Genomic DNA, 15,419 nt, shown 5'->3' with positions numbered 1-15,419 from the left:
TGCAAACATCGAATCTTTCCCTCAAATATGAATATACTGTCATCGTGTCCATATGGTGCAATATACAGAGAATGTCAATAAGACAGTCACCAAAATCAATGTTCTTGTCTGTACAGTGTTATAAATAACTAATGGGATATTTTCCCACTGAACAATATTCCCAATTAACAATATTGCATGATGCTGTTAAATTTGTACACTTGTGATTTTAATAGTATGATGGGGTCATCTATAGGGCGCACACTGTATTATATCATTGCTGCTCTTAATATTGATGGCCCTTGCTGCATATATATATTGAGCGTTATCTATAACCAGATGCCAACAACCAGAGTTATCATTTTACCAAGATCTTTCTATGATTGGTGAATCGACTGGTGAATCTTGAAAGGGTAAAAAATAGCATTTACAATTGAGGGAGGGTTAAAGGGCAGGATGGGATAAAAGACCGAGAAACTGGAGAAGCACGGGAGGGGGGGATAATAAATGCTGGACTCGCCAGCGATAGCCGCATCCCCAATATATTTTTTTATATATCTTTATTGATGACTGAAAATATCATAATCATACACAACACTGACAGGTTCATGGAGTCATTCTTTAAAACCCCTCGGGCTGGTAAAATGTCTCCTGTTAATAATTTTAATGAAAAAATCAATATTGTCTTCAACGTGATTCTATTTTGAGAAGAAATTATTTAATCTCCTAGTTCTTTTAATCAGCTCTGCCCCAGTTAATACACACACTAATTTCTTGTTTCCTTTTTCCAATGTTAATTATCTTTTATTTCACTGTAATGAGTTTTGTCAATCTTCTATTGGCCCAGTTACCTAAAAAATCTTAGGCGTGATTCTCCATTGACACTGGGGAAGGTTTCATGGACTTTCACGATGGCAAAACTGGCACCGAACCTGGATCGATTCAGCAACTGTGGAGTTAGCATAGGCGCCAATGAGAAATGGTGCGGGATTCGCCAGGTCCGTGATTGACATTTGGGAGACTGACAAGCTGATGCCAGCATATACACATTTCATTTCCCCACACATACTCCCAGCCAACAAAATGGCACTAGTTGTGCTGGAGCTGATGGGTTGGCTGGGCCAGAGGGCACGTTGGGGGACACCTATAGGACCTGTGGCCTTAGGTTCACAGTGGGCAGTCAGTGGCATGCACAGTTCAATGGCTACCTTGCTGGCTGCGGCAATGGAGCTCCGTACCCGTCCACCCCGACCTCACAGCCCACCTCCTGGCCACCCTCCGCTACTCCCCCCGGCCCTGGCAGAAGCCCCCCCCCCGCCCCCCCCGGCCAGCGGCACAACTGTCAGCAAGCTATGGCGATGTTGGATACTTTCCGTACACCCTCTCCCTCAGCAGCCACGGCGCCGGTTTCACGATTTTTAGAAGTATAAGTGAGCCATCGGGAACCCGGCCCATCGGAGGCGGAGAATCGCTGAGGGCCAGGCGAAAACTGGGTCGGATTCGCTAATGATATGCAAACGGTGTTTACGGTATGTGCATTCTGGAACGCATTGACGCCGTTGTCGAAGTGACGGAGAATTGTGATATTGTGGCAAATTGGCGCCCACTGTGATTTTGGTGTCGAAACTGTTCACCTCTCAGTCGCGTTTTGCAAACGGAGAATCCCACCCCTTGCTTTTGTAGTGTAGTTACAATATTATTCATTACATGATCAGCTTCATAATTTTGGTATCATTTGAGAATTTGAGACACCATACCATGCACTCATGTAAATCACTCATTCATATTAAAATACCAAAGATCACAAGACAAATTAATGGGGCATTCGATTTGTAATTTCTGATGCCATTGATGGCTATGCTCCGTTTCCTTTCCAATGCCACACATTATATATCCTACGGGCCGCATTCTCCAGCTGTTTTGCTGGTGGCCTGCTTCCCTGGTCCCATTGGCAACGTATCCCCACCCACGGGTTTCCCTGCGGCATGGGGTGGTTTCAATGGGAATTCCCATTGACAGTGGCAGGAGCAGAGAATCCCGCCGCCTGCGAACGGCACACCATCTCCCGCTGCTGGGAAATACGCAGTTGGGAGGTCAGAGAACCCTGCTCACAATGTCTCTCCTTGTCTTAGACATTAACTGTTTTGTGGACCTCATCAAAAGTTTTCTGTATGTCACCCATAACATTAATTGCATCTTCCGTATCTTTATGATCAATAATGTCATTTGAAAACCTCCACCAAATCAGTTAGACTGCTAGGAATCCATGCTAGGAAACAAATTGGGCAGGATTTTTCTAGAGGCACAAGGACTCCAGAGCCATTTAAAAATGGATTCTGCCCCCATTCCTGGAACCCCCAATTTTCCGTGACTTGGGATAACATTACAGTAGAAGCCTCCTTAACTTCCAACCTGGCTGGCTCCTCCCAGTTCCTCACAATTTTCCATGGAGTCGGGTCAATTCTGCATGACTCATAGTTCAGAAGAGCCAACTCATGGCACTTCCATGCCCATACACCAGTACAGACTCTGCATAGAAACAATAAACCAGATAATAACAATGGCATGTATGGATCAATACATAACGAGGCTTGGCTGAGAGACTAGAATCCTATTAAAAGGATTACTTTGTAGGTGTGGATACAGAGGAGGGAAACATTTATTTTATTAACAACTTTGTGATGTTATAATAAACTATTTTTTCTCTGATCTCTTTTGCCAATGGCTCAATGTTTATTCCCCAAATAAAGAGGTTTCAAGTGCTTATAGTTTCTGTTATTGATACTTTAAAATTCTGGCTAATTGACACCTTTTTAGGGTTGTGTTTCTTTTAAGAATATTAAGGATAACTTTAATTCTTGCATTTACACAGGCATTTTTAGTTTTCCATATTCTCCTAAACAAATTCACATTTTATAGATAAACCCTACAAATTTGCTGTTCTTTCTGCGTTGGTGCCAAAGAGATTCTGTGAAATAACACTTGACCCCAGCTTATGAAAAGAATGGAATTTTCTGATGTTTCTTTTTGTTTGCTAGATATTTGAACCCCTCCACCCGTGGAAATAGACATTCATTGAGTATTACCTATCTGAATGTGCTTAGCATCTGATCATACGTTTTCTTCCACCTTTTATGCTAAAACAGTGAAAAGCAATGTAATCAAATTTTGATGCCGTTGGTTGAGGAATACATGTTGGCTACCATATTGGAAGAACTTCAAAACGTGTTGTGGGATCTCTCTTTCATCCATCTATTTTTTTTAAAACGTCACCACCGGCAGTTCAGCACTCCTTCAACCTGCACTGAAGTATCAGCCTGGGTTGTGTGTTCACATCTCTGACATAGGGCTTGAACTAATGACTCTCTGACTCAGACTGCGATTACCGTCTCCACTACTAAGTGAACGACTAAACCCAGGGAATTTTATTCAGTCATCCGGCTGCCCGGTAACTATTTTACTGGCGGTTCCTGATGTATTTTTAACCTGTCAAAAATTTAAACCAGATCCATGCTCATTTAACGTTACATTTCTACTAAAGTCTCAGTACCAATGCCTCTGGTTTCGGGGCTTTTATTTGCTACAAGGTGTTTTAATTGGTCCTTTATATCCTATTTCAGCATAAAGTCTTTGTTGAAAATAATGCCTCTGATCATTTTGTGGGTTCAAACTCCCTGCTAACCCCACCAAAGGGTAGAAGTAATCCTAATGTTTTTGTTGCACAGAGTGGAATTTGTTTATGACTTAATTCAACACCTTCTTTATGCTGTCAGGTTGTACCAGATGGAAGGGGAGCACGTTCCTCTCTAGTTAGGACGAAGGGGAAAGGTTACCTTGGCCTGTGCTGGCAAACCTTTCAGCTACTCAAATAGCAGCAAGTCAGAGGGCCAGTCATTCAGCGGGTATGGGTGTCTACGAAGAGGCACTTGGGTCATACCTGCAAGTCAAAGGGATAGACGCAAGCACACACGCACGCATGCAGGCATAGACACAGCCGGTGGTGAAGGAGGTTCGCCATTGGCTACTGGTGGGATCTACTGAGGTCATCCGTCTCACAGCTGAGGAACCTGCTGTTGGGGAGGGGGGTTGCCTTTGGGGGGGCTTTGCCTTTGGCAGGATTGGAAGATCCCTCCAATGGGAAAGACTGGAAAATAGGCCCCCAGTGCATTGTCTGTTACCTATAACAGTCTAACCAAATCCCTTGAGCCTCTTCCGGTGCTTCAGGGCTAGAAGTGAAATGAGGTGACCACATTCAGTTGAACGGGCTGTAGCTGAAGCATTTAGGTCTGGGCTCTGGATGATGGAGGTTAGTAGGGTGCGGGACAGGTTTTAAAGGCCAGCGGAGTGGCGGGGGGGAATGACCTCTGGTGGGGCTATGCCTCCGACAGGCACTGAGGTCCTGCCTAAGGGAGTGCTTTAACTACAATCCATTAAACTGAATATAATCACCTTCTGAGCCTTTTTCACTGATCCTATGCAATACTCATTAACTAGTTCATGCATTTTTCTATTCAGAGATCTTGGGGGAAAACATTGCGACTGATAAATATTTGCACATTTCTATATTTTACAGGGCCCGTAGGTTATGTATGCTTCACTCCAGAGCAGGCAGCAGGTTTCCATTAGTGAACCTTCTACTTACCATCTGTCTTTTATTTTCAAGAAGATTTGCCCCAATCAATCCCAGAAATGATCCAAAGCCAAGCTGAAACAATCCAAAACCAAAGAAAGTTATATTGTGCAAAAAACAAACAAAACACCACAGTTTTTAAAAATCACACTGTGCTTTATTAACATTGTCTGTACTTTCTGATCTTGCTGAATAAAATTTGTTTTTACAACTCCACTCTTTCAGGATATTAAAAGGCAACATGAATACAAATTGCCACACATCTGGCACCGGAGGACAAATGAAGCGCAGCCTTTAGAAGCTACACAGAACTTTTTAGAAAGCTGAAGACTTGTGCAGAAATAGTTCCGTGAATGAATTATGTTTGTGTTAAAGTAACAAAAAAGACAGCCTGCATGTGTCTGGGTTTACTTAAACCGCCCACCTACTTATCATTTTACCTATTTTTCCTTTTCTTTTTGAACTTCCTCTCCACCTCACACATCACTCCCACGGTTTACTCCTTCTTTGAGAAACACCCAGGCCCCACATTGAGCCTTCACAGGGACCTGAATGAGTTCAGAAAGTCATTGTGTGGCGACAGAGGTACTAATATACTGTCCCATTGGATTGTTTGGGAGGAAAAATAAGCAGTATACTCACAAAAGGGTGCTTGATGAGCCATTTCTCAAGATGCAATGAAGTAATGCATAAAGTGGCAGGGTATATTTCGACTTGATTCATAAAAACACTCTCATGGTCAATACGGAATCAAAATGCAGGGTAGGGAGGATAAAATCTGTGCCCATGTTCTGTACCAATGCATTGCACCATTTACTATTAAATGTAGTAAAAGGTATAACTACAGCACTATGGGTGGCACGGTAACACAGTGGTTAGCACTGTTGCTTCACAGCACCAGGGTCCCAGGTTCGATTCCCGGCTTGGGTCACTGTCCGTGCGGAGTCTGCATGTTCTCCCTGTGTCTGCGTGGGTTTCATCCGGCTGCTCCGGTTTCCTCCCACAGTCCAAAGGTGTGCAGGTTAGGTGGATTAACTATTCTAACTTGCCCTTAGTGTCCAAAAAAAAGGTCAGGTGGGGTTACTGGGTTACGGGGATAGGGTGGAGGTAGGGTGCTCTTTCCAAGGGCCGCCGCAGGCTCGATGGGCCGAATGGCCTCCTTCTGCACTGTAAATTCTATGATTCTATGATCACCATATCATGGAAGTGAATGGTACTGTGTCTTCGTGCTTAGATCGTATATCACATAAGCAGCAAAAGCTGCAGTTCCTGTCACCATGCAAATCATCAGATGTTGTCAGACATCATTCGTAAATCCTGCTAGCAACAGTATTGCTAAATTTGGCTGGCAGCGAGTCAAGAGTGTCAGCAGATATCCCCGTTAGCCCTCTGCACAGACATCTTTACTCTGAACCCTTCCCCTCACATAATGCTTCCTAATGCATCCTGACATCGCACTCTCAGCCCACAGCCTCCGCACCACTAGATGTTCACAGTGGAATCTGTCGCAGGAAATCGCTGCCAGAATCTCCGATTTTCCATCCATTAAATTTGATTGATGGAAAATCATGGATTGTAGGCGCTTGATACATTCCACAGACGCAACTCACTGATGGGGGCATTAAAAAAAATAAAATCAGTCCCCACAGGCTGAATGAAGAATGTCTCCAGCCATCCTTCCCCGCGATCGCCCACACCCCATTGCCACCATTTCCGTCTTTTACTAACACCCCATATCTCTGCATTTAGCCACCAGCTCGACATACTTTTCATGGAGCTTCCTTATCCTTTTGCACCCGGAGCCCCCCCCCCACCCCTCCCCCAGCGGGTAAGAAGGCAGGGGGCTTGTAAAATCCAGCAGGTAGCTTGTCCACCACCTACCCACCCACCTCCGACATTACCTAAATTTTACGGGGGTGATGGCTGAGAGTGGTATTGGTGTCGGGCCAATTGAGGCATTTAAGTATCCATAACTTAAAGATCTCATCCCACCATCATCAGTATTTTACCCTCATTGGGAGCAGGCCCACACACTACGGGAAGCCCAGCTGACTGCATCGGGTGAAGACTTGTACTTCTTTACAGTGCCACCTGTGTCTATTGGAGGCAAACCCCCACCGGGTCATCCTTCTCCTCTGACCTTAGGATCTACCCCTCTCAGCCTCCCTCACCAAGACCCGTGACCCCAGGTTCAGCTGGGCTCCTCGGCATGGTGGGTCGGCCTGTAGTCCCAACAGCACCAGATAGTGAGGTGCCACTGCTGGGACTGTGGAGCACCCAGGCATGTGTTTGGTCGGCAGCTCTCTTAAGGCAGGACTTCCTCCTGAGAAAGGAGTGGAGAAGGCGTTAAACTGCTGTGGGTCAGCCGTCGGATTGTGTGTGGGCCCCCCCTCAGCCTGTTAACTGGGGAGTGGAGATACCACAATGTCCCATAAAATTCAGCCCCACTGAACTGTCAAGCCCCGCTATGTGCCTGGTCTTATCTTGTCTCAACACAGCAACAAATCAAACCTCAAACAAAATCAAGAGGTGCATCTCCTGGTATATGTTGTCCACATCTAAGCTTTTGCATTAATCAACAATTCACCTTCCCTCCCAACACTCGCACTGTTGCTTCCTGAAAGCGGCACAGTAGCACAGCGGTTAGCACTGTTGTTCCACAGCTCCAGGGCCCCAGGTTCGGTTCCCGGCTTGGATCACTGTCTGTGCGGAGTCTGCACGTTCTCCCCGTGTGTGCGTGGGTTTCCTCCGGGTGCTCCGGTTTCCTCCCACAGTCCAAAGATGTGCAGGTTAGGCGGATTGGCCACGCTAAATTGCCCTTAGTGTCCAAAAAAGTTAGGTGGGGTCACTGGGTAATGGGGATAGGTTGGAACTGTGGGCTTTAGTCGGGTGCTCTTTCCAAGGGCCGGTGCAGAACCGATGGGCCGAATGCCTCCTTCTGCACTGTAAATTCTATGATATCTATGATATACTCATGTATTGACTTTTTTTGTGGTAGATAGGTCTCTCCTCCCTTCGGTGGAGTGGGTGGATTTCTCGGTGATTGTGATTTCAGATCATGACCCGCATTTTGTTACTCGCCGATTGCGATTTCAGACCATGCGCTGCATTTTGTGGATTTGGCCCTGGAGTCTGGTCCCTCCCACGTCTGCCATGGAGATTGGATATGGCATTTGTTACACAAAAGATTTTTCGAATGCATATCCATCGCCGTTGGTAAATATGTTAAATTTAATAAAAGTGAGTCTATCTCACCTTCTACCTTGTGGGAAGCCTTTAAGGTAGTTATCGGGGGGCGGAGATAATGTCCTACAAAGCACAATCTATAGGACTGCGAAAGCAGAGCAGCAGAGATTGGTGGACTCCATCCTTGAGGTGGGCCAGCAATACTCAGTTGCCCCAACGCCGGAGTTAAGGCAAGCAGGAAAAAGCTGCAGCCACAATTTAAGTTACTGTCAACAGGCAGTGGGTCAGCCATGACGTTTGAGGGGTGTAATTTATGAACACAGGGAGAAGGCCAGTCGGCTGTTAGCTCATCAGCTGAGGTGGCAGGCAGCGCCCTGGGAGATTGTGCAGGTAAGGGACTCGAGTGGCGGTCTGGTTTCTACCCCACTTAAGGTCAGGGCGGTTTTTGAAACATTTTATTGGGATCTCTATAGATTAGAGCCCCCCGGAGAGTTCAGCCAGGACGGATTTGTTGGATGGGTTATCCATCCCTGTGGTGGAGAGGGAGAGGCGGGAAGAGTTGAAATTCCCATTGGGATTTTAGGGGTTTGTTGTCCGTTACACTTGCGCAGGTCTCTATTTTCCTCATCCTTAAGAAGGACAAGGACCCGATGGAATGTGGGTTGTATCGACTTTTCGCTTTTGATTGGAGACGCTAATTTACTTGCAAAGGCGCTGGCACTGCGATTGGAGTCCTGCCTCCCAAAGGTGATCTCGGAAGACCAAACAGGCTTTGCCAAGGGTTGGCAATTGGCGGGCAAATTACGTCAGCTATTAAATGTTGTCCTCTCCCCCACTTCAGCACCCGGACCAGAGGTGATCTTTTCCGCATCCAGGGAAACAATATTGTTTCGGGTGGAGTGGGGATAGCTCTGAGATTCTTGGGAGATTTGGATTTGGACAAAAGTTTATATCCTGGATTTGTTTAAGTTATAGGGCCCCCACTGCTAGCGTTTGCACAAATGTTTTGAATTCAAGCTACTTTCCACTTAATAGAGGCACGAGGCAGAGATGTCCATTATCTCCGCTCCTATTTGTTTTAACAATAGAACCATAGCATTGAGGTCTTCCAATAAATGGAGGAGGATAAATCAGAGAGGGAGGGAGCATTGGGTGTCCTTCTACGCAGATGATCTGCTTCTTTATATTATGACAGAGTATCCACTATGGTTGAAATTACTTAGGAACTTTGGTTCCTTCTCTAGTTGTATGTTGAAGGCGGATGAGAGTGAGTGCTTCCCGGTTAACCACCCCCCCGGAGGGGAGCCCATCTGGGGTGTTACCTATTCGCCTTGCCAGATCCAGCTTTCATTATTTTGGTATCCGGGTGGCACATATTGGGCCTTGCTTCATAAATGGGGTCAAATCTGACTTACAGAAGCAGGATAACCTCCCCCTGTCCTTGGCGGGCAGGATTCAGACTTTTAAAATGAATGTACTCCCAAGATTTTTATTTATTTTTCAGTGTCTCCCCACTTTTCTCCACAACTCCCTATTTGTCAAAATTAACAAATTAGTGTCGTCTTTTATTTGGGAGGGTAAGGCCCCAAGGATCCGTACGGTGTTCCTCCAGAAAGATAGAGAGTCAGGTGGTTTAACTTTACCCAATTTATTATTGAGTTATTGGGCAGTCAATATTGAGAAAGTACTGGGATTGTTTCATGATCCGAGTTACTTATGGGGCAAATGGAGGCAAGTTCTTGTAGGGATCCAGCCTCGGGGCATTAGTGACAGCATCATTGTCATTCTCGTGGCAAGGTCTTCCTCGAATCCGGTAGTGAAGTCCACCCTGAGGATCTGGAAGCAGTACAGGCAGCATTTTAAACCTAGCTCCATGTCTTTGCTGGCCCCCACCTGCAGTAATCACCTCCTTTTGGGTTTGGACTCGACGATTAGGTTAAGGGAGGGGAAGGGTTTGGAGAGATTTGGGCACTTGCTGGTGGAGGGAAGGATGCCAGCATTAAGGAGCTGTCGGAAAAATGTCATCTCCCTGGTTCCAATCCGTTTAGATATTTTCAGATTTGCGGTTTTTCGCATAAGGCCTTATTTTCCCTTAGCACTACCCTCCTCCCTGGTGAAGAGGATTTTGTCTTTGGCCTGGTCTGGTGGAGGGAGTTTCCGTGTATTTACAGACAGATCCTATGAGTGGAGTCGGCTCCATTGGATGAGATGAAGGTGAAACGGGAGGGTGAATTGGGTCCTATTCTGGATGATGCGGTGTGGAGTGAGGCTCTTCACAGGGTCAACTCCACGTCCTCATGCGCTCGGCTTAGTCTGATCCAATTCAAGGTGGTCCCCAGGGATCATCTGACGAAGGCGAGGGTGTATTTCTTTCTCTGGGGTGGAGGACAGGTGTGAGCTTGTTCTCGGGGTCCGGCTAACCACACTCATATGTTCTGGCCTTGTCCCAAGTTAGTGAGCTTCTGGGTCACCTTCTTCAGCACCAAGTCAGAGATACTTAATGTCGATCTGGAGCCGTGTCCGCTGATGGCCATTTTGGGGGTATCAGACACGCCGATGCTGCAGACGAGAGTAAAGGTGGATGTCCTCACCTTTGCCTCATTAATAGCCCAGAGGTGAGTTATGCTTTGGTGGAGGTCGCCTACTCCACCCGGTGTCCCGGTTTGGTTGGGTGACCTCATGTTGTTCTTACATTTGAACAACGTCAAATGCACCATCAGGGGGTAGTAGGGTCCCCCCTAAGATGACAGGCATTCCTTTCCTTTTTTTAAAGAGTTCATCACTGTCAATTATTAGGGGGTTTAATTGAATTTGGGGGGGGGGGGGGGGAGTTAAGTTAATTTTGGTTCTTGATTGTGTTTTTTTTGCATTGTAACTTGAATTAACTGTTTTACATGACTTTGTTCATAATTTAAAAATTTCAATAAAAATAGTTTTAAAAAAAAGAATTCACAGCACAAACAGCCCATTCTGCTCCACACAAGCTTCCTACTTCATCTAACTCGTGTCATTATATCTTTCTATCCCTTTCTCCCTCCTGTACTTTTCTAGCTCCCTCTTAAACACACTGGGCTAAATAGCTGGCTTGTAATGCAGAACAAGGCCAGCAGTGCGGGTTCAGTTCCCGTACCGGCCTCCCCAAACAGGCGCTGGAACGTGGCGACTAGGGGCTTTTCACAGTAACTTTGTTGAAGCCTACTTGTGACAATAAGCGATTATTATTATTATATTATTATAAACTCACTCATCCTATTTGCCTCAATTAGTTCAAGTATGAAAATCACTTATTGTCACAAGTAGGCTTCAAATGAAGTTACTGTGAAAAGCCCCTAGTCGCTACATTCCGACAGCTGTTTGGGGAGGCCGGTACGGGAATTGAACCTGCGCTGCTGGCCTTGTTCTGCATTACAAGCCAGCTGTTTCGACCACTGTGTTTGTGGTGAACTTATTGCTGCTACAATTCACCACTGTATTGTATTGAATTATGTTGATGCCCTTGTGGGCTCTGCCTGTGGCTCCGCCCCCTCAGGGGTGGTATATAGATCTGCAGCCTGTAGGCGGCATTCAGTATAGTAGTCGCAGGCAGGCACAGATCTAGCTTATTAAAACCACTGTTCACTTCTACTAATCGTTTTGTGTGAATTGATGGTCACATCAGTGCTAAAACAGCCCCTAAGTAGTAGTAAGTAGTAACAAATCTTGCACCTTGCCCTCTGCGTCAGGAGGTTTTGTCCATTCTTAACTGGATGTGTTAATAATACTATGACAAGCCATTGTGGTACAATTTTAGGATTATTTAAATTCGCTGAATTCGCCTGAGAGCAATTGTGCCAAAAGGAAACTTTGACAGATGTTTTCAGTGCCTGAAACTCGGCGCTGCAAAAGTTTTGTTCATTCTGTTTTTTTTAAAAAGTCAGCAGCACCTGTCTCTATTCCAAGGCCAGTGAAATGAGAGAGCAGAAATGAAACGCGTGCTGATCGCAGATTGTTGTAACAATGCGAATATATTCCCGACTCTCTCCCTCTCTGACCACAGTACTCACAATGACCCCGGGGTAATATCCTCCAACGGAAACATTCAGGGTCCTGGTGGTCGCTGCCAAGCCCACGGTCAGAATTAACACGGAGGCGATAAGAAGGGCCCCGCTCACCAACACTGAAGCTTTCTTCCTCTTATTGAACAGCCCTGTGGAGATGAGCGCATTCAGTTACATTCCAACCCCAACATCAACCCTCCCCTCCCCCAAAATAATCCCCCCCCCCCCCGGGCAGTGGTCACCCCAAATGTCACAGATTTACAACAACACCCACATTAGTCCCGGTGCAGTGTAGAGAGGTGGGTGAGTGAGTGTTAAACTCCCTGGCCGTTTTCACCTTGCACCAGGCAGCCACTTACCCACAGAATCGTGCAGGGTCAGCCCGGTGACTTGCTGAGTCAGTGGGCGCTGCATCCTGGATTGTCAGCCGGCTTCAGGCCGCCACAGACACAGGGGGAAGCAGGCAGGCCGGCCGGTCTCACCCTCCATCCATCCCTCCCTCCCTCCTTCCCTCCCTCTCTCTCACTCAGATGGATGTATTTTCTGGCAGAATGGAAATCGCTGACTGCGCGGTTCCACCCCCCCCCCCCCCCCCCCAGCCGTGTGCGCATGCGCGCAGGCTCCTCCCAGAGGAGGACATTCAGCAAATCCTTGGGGTTTGGGGTATTTTTGTTAAATTGCCACCGGGACGGAAACCCCGTCTTCAAACGGGCGCAAGTGGGTGCTAATGTTCAGTGGGTGACAGCGTCTCCCTGCATGTGTCCCCCCCCCCCCCCTTTCAATGTAACAAGTGGGAAACTGCACTGTCGTTCTGTTGAATGAGTGCAGCCAGCGAGGGGATTTCATGTTTGCAACAGACCAGCTTTGATTGTAAAATTCAAGGGGTTGACCCGGCTCTAAACCAAATCTTCGAACACATCCCCCCCCCCCCCCCCCACTACAAGTTAAGTCGGAATTACAACGGTTCCTGGTGAATGGGGATAACTGGGCTGAGTGTTTACTGTGCCTGCAACACCCAGGACACACTCATTGAGTACAGAAAAGGAATGCGGCGATTGGGGGAATTTATCCAAAATAAAGACTTTTTTAAAAATAGAGATGTGTTTATTTAGGATGTGGACGGTGCATATCCTACAATTGCCCTGGCGAGGAGCTGGCCCATTCTCCTTGAACTTCTTGTGGCGGTGATGCTGCCATCACATGTTAGTGAGGGAATTCCAGGATACTGACCTAGCTGAAATGAAGGAACAGTGGCGGTTTTCCAAGACAGGATAGTGTGCGGCTTTAGAGGGGAATTGGGAGGTTGCAGCGTTCCCACAAGCATTGCCGCTCCTGTCCTTGCCTGCAGGACATCTGGAGGGTTTTTTTTTGCACAGGGCAGGAACATTTGTGCCTGGAGACGCGTGGCAGATGACTTAACATTGCGGTGACTGCTCCGATTCTCAAGAGACCGTTCTTGTAATTTAACGCCGCTATGAATTGGTCTAATTCTAGAACATATCCCGCAGTAAGTAGGAGAACGTGATGAAGAGTAGTTACCGAGTTCAATGGCCGGGTCACTGACCCATCAATCAAACTGCTGGGTCCTGAATGATGCTGGGAGGTATCGAGTGTCATCACAGGTACACAGATCCAGCTCTGTGGCGAGGTCAGAGAGCCAGAGAGACTTGCAGCATGGAAAGATGCAATTCAGCCTATCATGACCATGCTGGCCCATGGAGCTATTCAGTCTTATCCTACTTTCCAGCTCTTGTTCTGCAGATTACGACATTCAAGTACTTTGTAAATGTCACCAGGGTTTCGGTCTTTTTACCGCTCTTTCAGGCAGTGAGTTTCAGATCCCGCACCACCCTCCCTCCAAAATCATCCCACCATCTGGAGTGTTATTGATGGTGGAAAGGCTTTGGGAGGTCAGGAGATGAGCCACTTGTCACAGAGGAGCCAGCCTCTGACCTAACCTTGTAGCAATAGCTGCAATGTTCAGCTTCATCAATGGTAACCTCCAAGATGTTGATCGCGATGTTCTAGATGGTCATTGGCAAGCACCTGTGTGACAGTGAGAACATTTCAAAAGCATTTGCAATCTTTTGGGATCTCCTGAGGAGGTGGAAACCACAACATTAACAAAAATTCTCCCTTTACTGGTCACTCAATAGAGCCTTCCTTTTGTCCAATTACTATTGTGGATTGGCATGGGCTGCTTCACCTGAAAAGTGAATCGAGCTGAACATTACAGAGTTAACAGTGAAAAGAACAATGTATTATTCTATGGTTTTAATTTTACAGCTCCTACTACTGGGCATTTTGTATATGGCGAGTGGGTAGCCCAAGACCTTCCTGCCCAACTCTACCCGTTCTCCATTATACGATGGATGGGTAAGGCACCTGCTGGTTCACCAGCCCTTAGGCCTATTGAGCTTCTTAACTACCAGTTAAGGACCTAATTCCACCTCCACCACCATGTTATAATTGGCAGTGTTAAGCAGACAAGAGTGGAAAGGCCACTTTTTCTTCAACTCTGGTGAAAAGGCAGGAAGAAAGGTGGTTATCTCCTTTTTAGGTACCCTGTTTGCATTGGGTGCAGCCCTCACAAGATGGCACCCTCACTTTGTGCCTCCCCATCTGTCCTTCAGACCCAACCCCCTCCCCATCCCTCCACACCGTTTAATAGGAGGATCCCTTCCGATCCAAAAATCCCTGATTTACCTTAGTCCAGTGTCCATGCTGTCTTCTTTGTGGGACTACTTGCAGTTCCAGTAGTGCCCACTGCTGAGTTCTGGTGCTGCTGGGACTGCAAGAGCTGCCAGCAATCAGATGCAGAGGACATTAAAAAACAGTCTTATAGTTTGGGACTGGAGTCATGTGTAGACCACGGGTGACACAGTAGCACAGTAGTTAGCACCATTGTTTCACAGTGCTAGGGACCCGGGTTTGATTCCTGGCTTGGGTCACTGTCTGTGCAGAGTCTGCATGTTCACCCCGTGTCTGCGTGACTTTCCTCCAGGGGCTCCGGTTTCCTCCCACCATCCAAAAATGTGTAGGTTAGGTGGATTGGTCATGCTAAATTTCCCCGTAGTGTCCAAAAGTTAGCGGGGGGCTGCTGGGTTAAGGGAATAGGGTGGAGGTGTGGGCTTAGGTGGGGTGATCTTTCATGGACCTGTGTAGACTCGATGGGCCGAATGGCCTTCTTCTGCACTGTAAATTCTATGACCAGATAGTAATATCAGGTTACCTTCCACTGAAGAACATTAGGAAACATGTTGTGTTTATACAATAATATGGCAGTTTACCCCTATTTATACTGAAGTAGATCATCAATTATCACATCAACAAAATCCAGTTCCACAACTTGCTCCTGAGAGACATGTGGAATAACAATCTTTAGGTTCCTACTTCACTACCACAGTCATTACTGTGCCATACAAAGGATTTGTTTGCAACATCCAAAATCAGGAGATACAGCATCACCCAAACACTCTTGCTGATGGACATTTGAAGTCACTCACACACAGCACTTTCTGTGTACTTGGTTCCTTCAGAGCTTCTTCCAAATAATGTCCATCACACCATGGGGGAAAACAAAATGT

General features: G+C 46.6%; 1 protein-coding gene across 3 annotated transcripts in view; it reads right to left on the bottom strand.

Annotated features, from left to right (window-relative positions):
* tmem255a (transmembrane protein 255A) overlaps positions 1 to 12,338 on the bottom strand; it is a 158,988-nt gene extending 146,650 nt beyond the window's left edge. For all 3 annotated transcript variants that reach the window (XM_072505825.1, XM_072505826.1, XM_072505827.1), the window contains exons 1-3: positions 12,192 to 12,338; positions 11,839 to 11,981; positions 4,622 to 4,684 (exon numbers count right to left, since the gene is read on the bottom strand). In XM_072505825.1, the coding sequence (XP_072361926.1) occupies positions 4,622 to 4,684; positions 11,839 to 11,981; positions 12,192 to 12,246 (261 nt within the window). In that variant the 5' untranslated portion in view covers positions 12,247 to 12,338. The remainder of the gene's footprint in view (positions 1 to 4,621; positions 4,685 to 11,838; positions 11,982 to 12,191) is intronic.
* Positions 12,339 to 15,419: the final 3,081 nt, after the last annotated feature.

The sequence above is a fragment of the Scyliorhinus torazame genome, chromosome 5, assembly GCF_047496885.1.
Source record: "Scyliorhinus torazame isolate Kashiwa2021f chromosome 5, sScyTor2.1, whole genome shotgun sequence".
Classification (NCBI taxonomy): domain Eukaryota; kingdom Metazoa; phylum Chordata; class Chondrichthyes; order Carcharhiniformes; family Scyliorhinidae; genus Scyliorhinus; species Scyliorhinus torazame.
The sequence above is the reverse complement of the archived record's forward strand: the minus strand, read 5'-3'. Positions and strand labels throughout refer to the sequence as shown.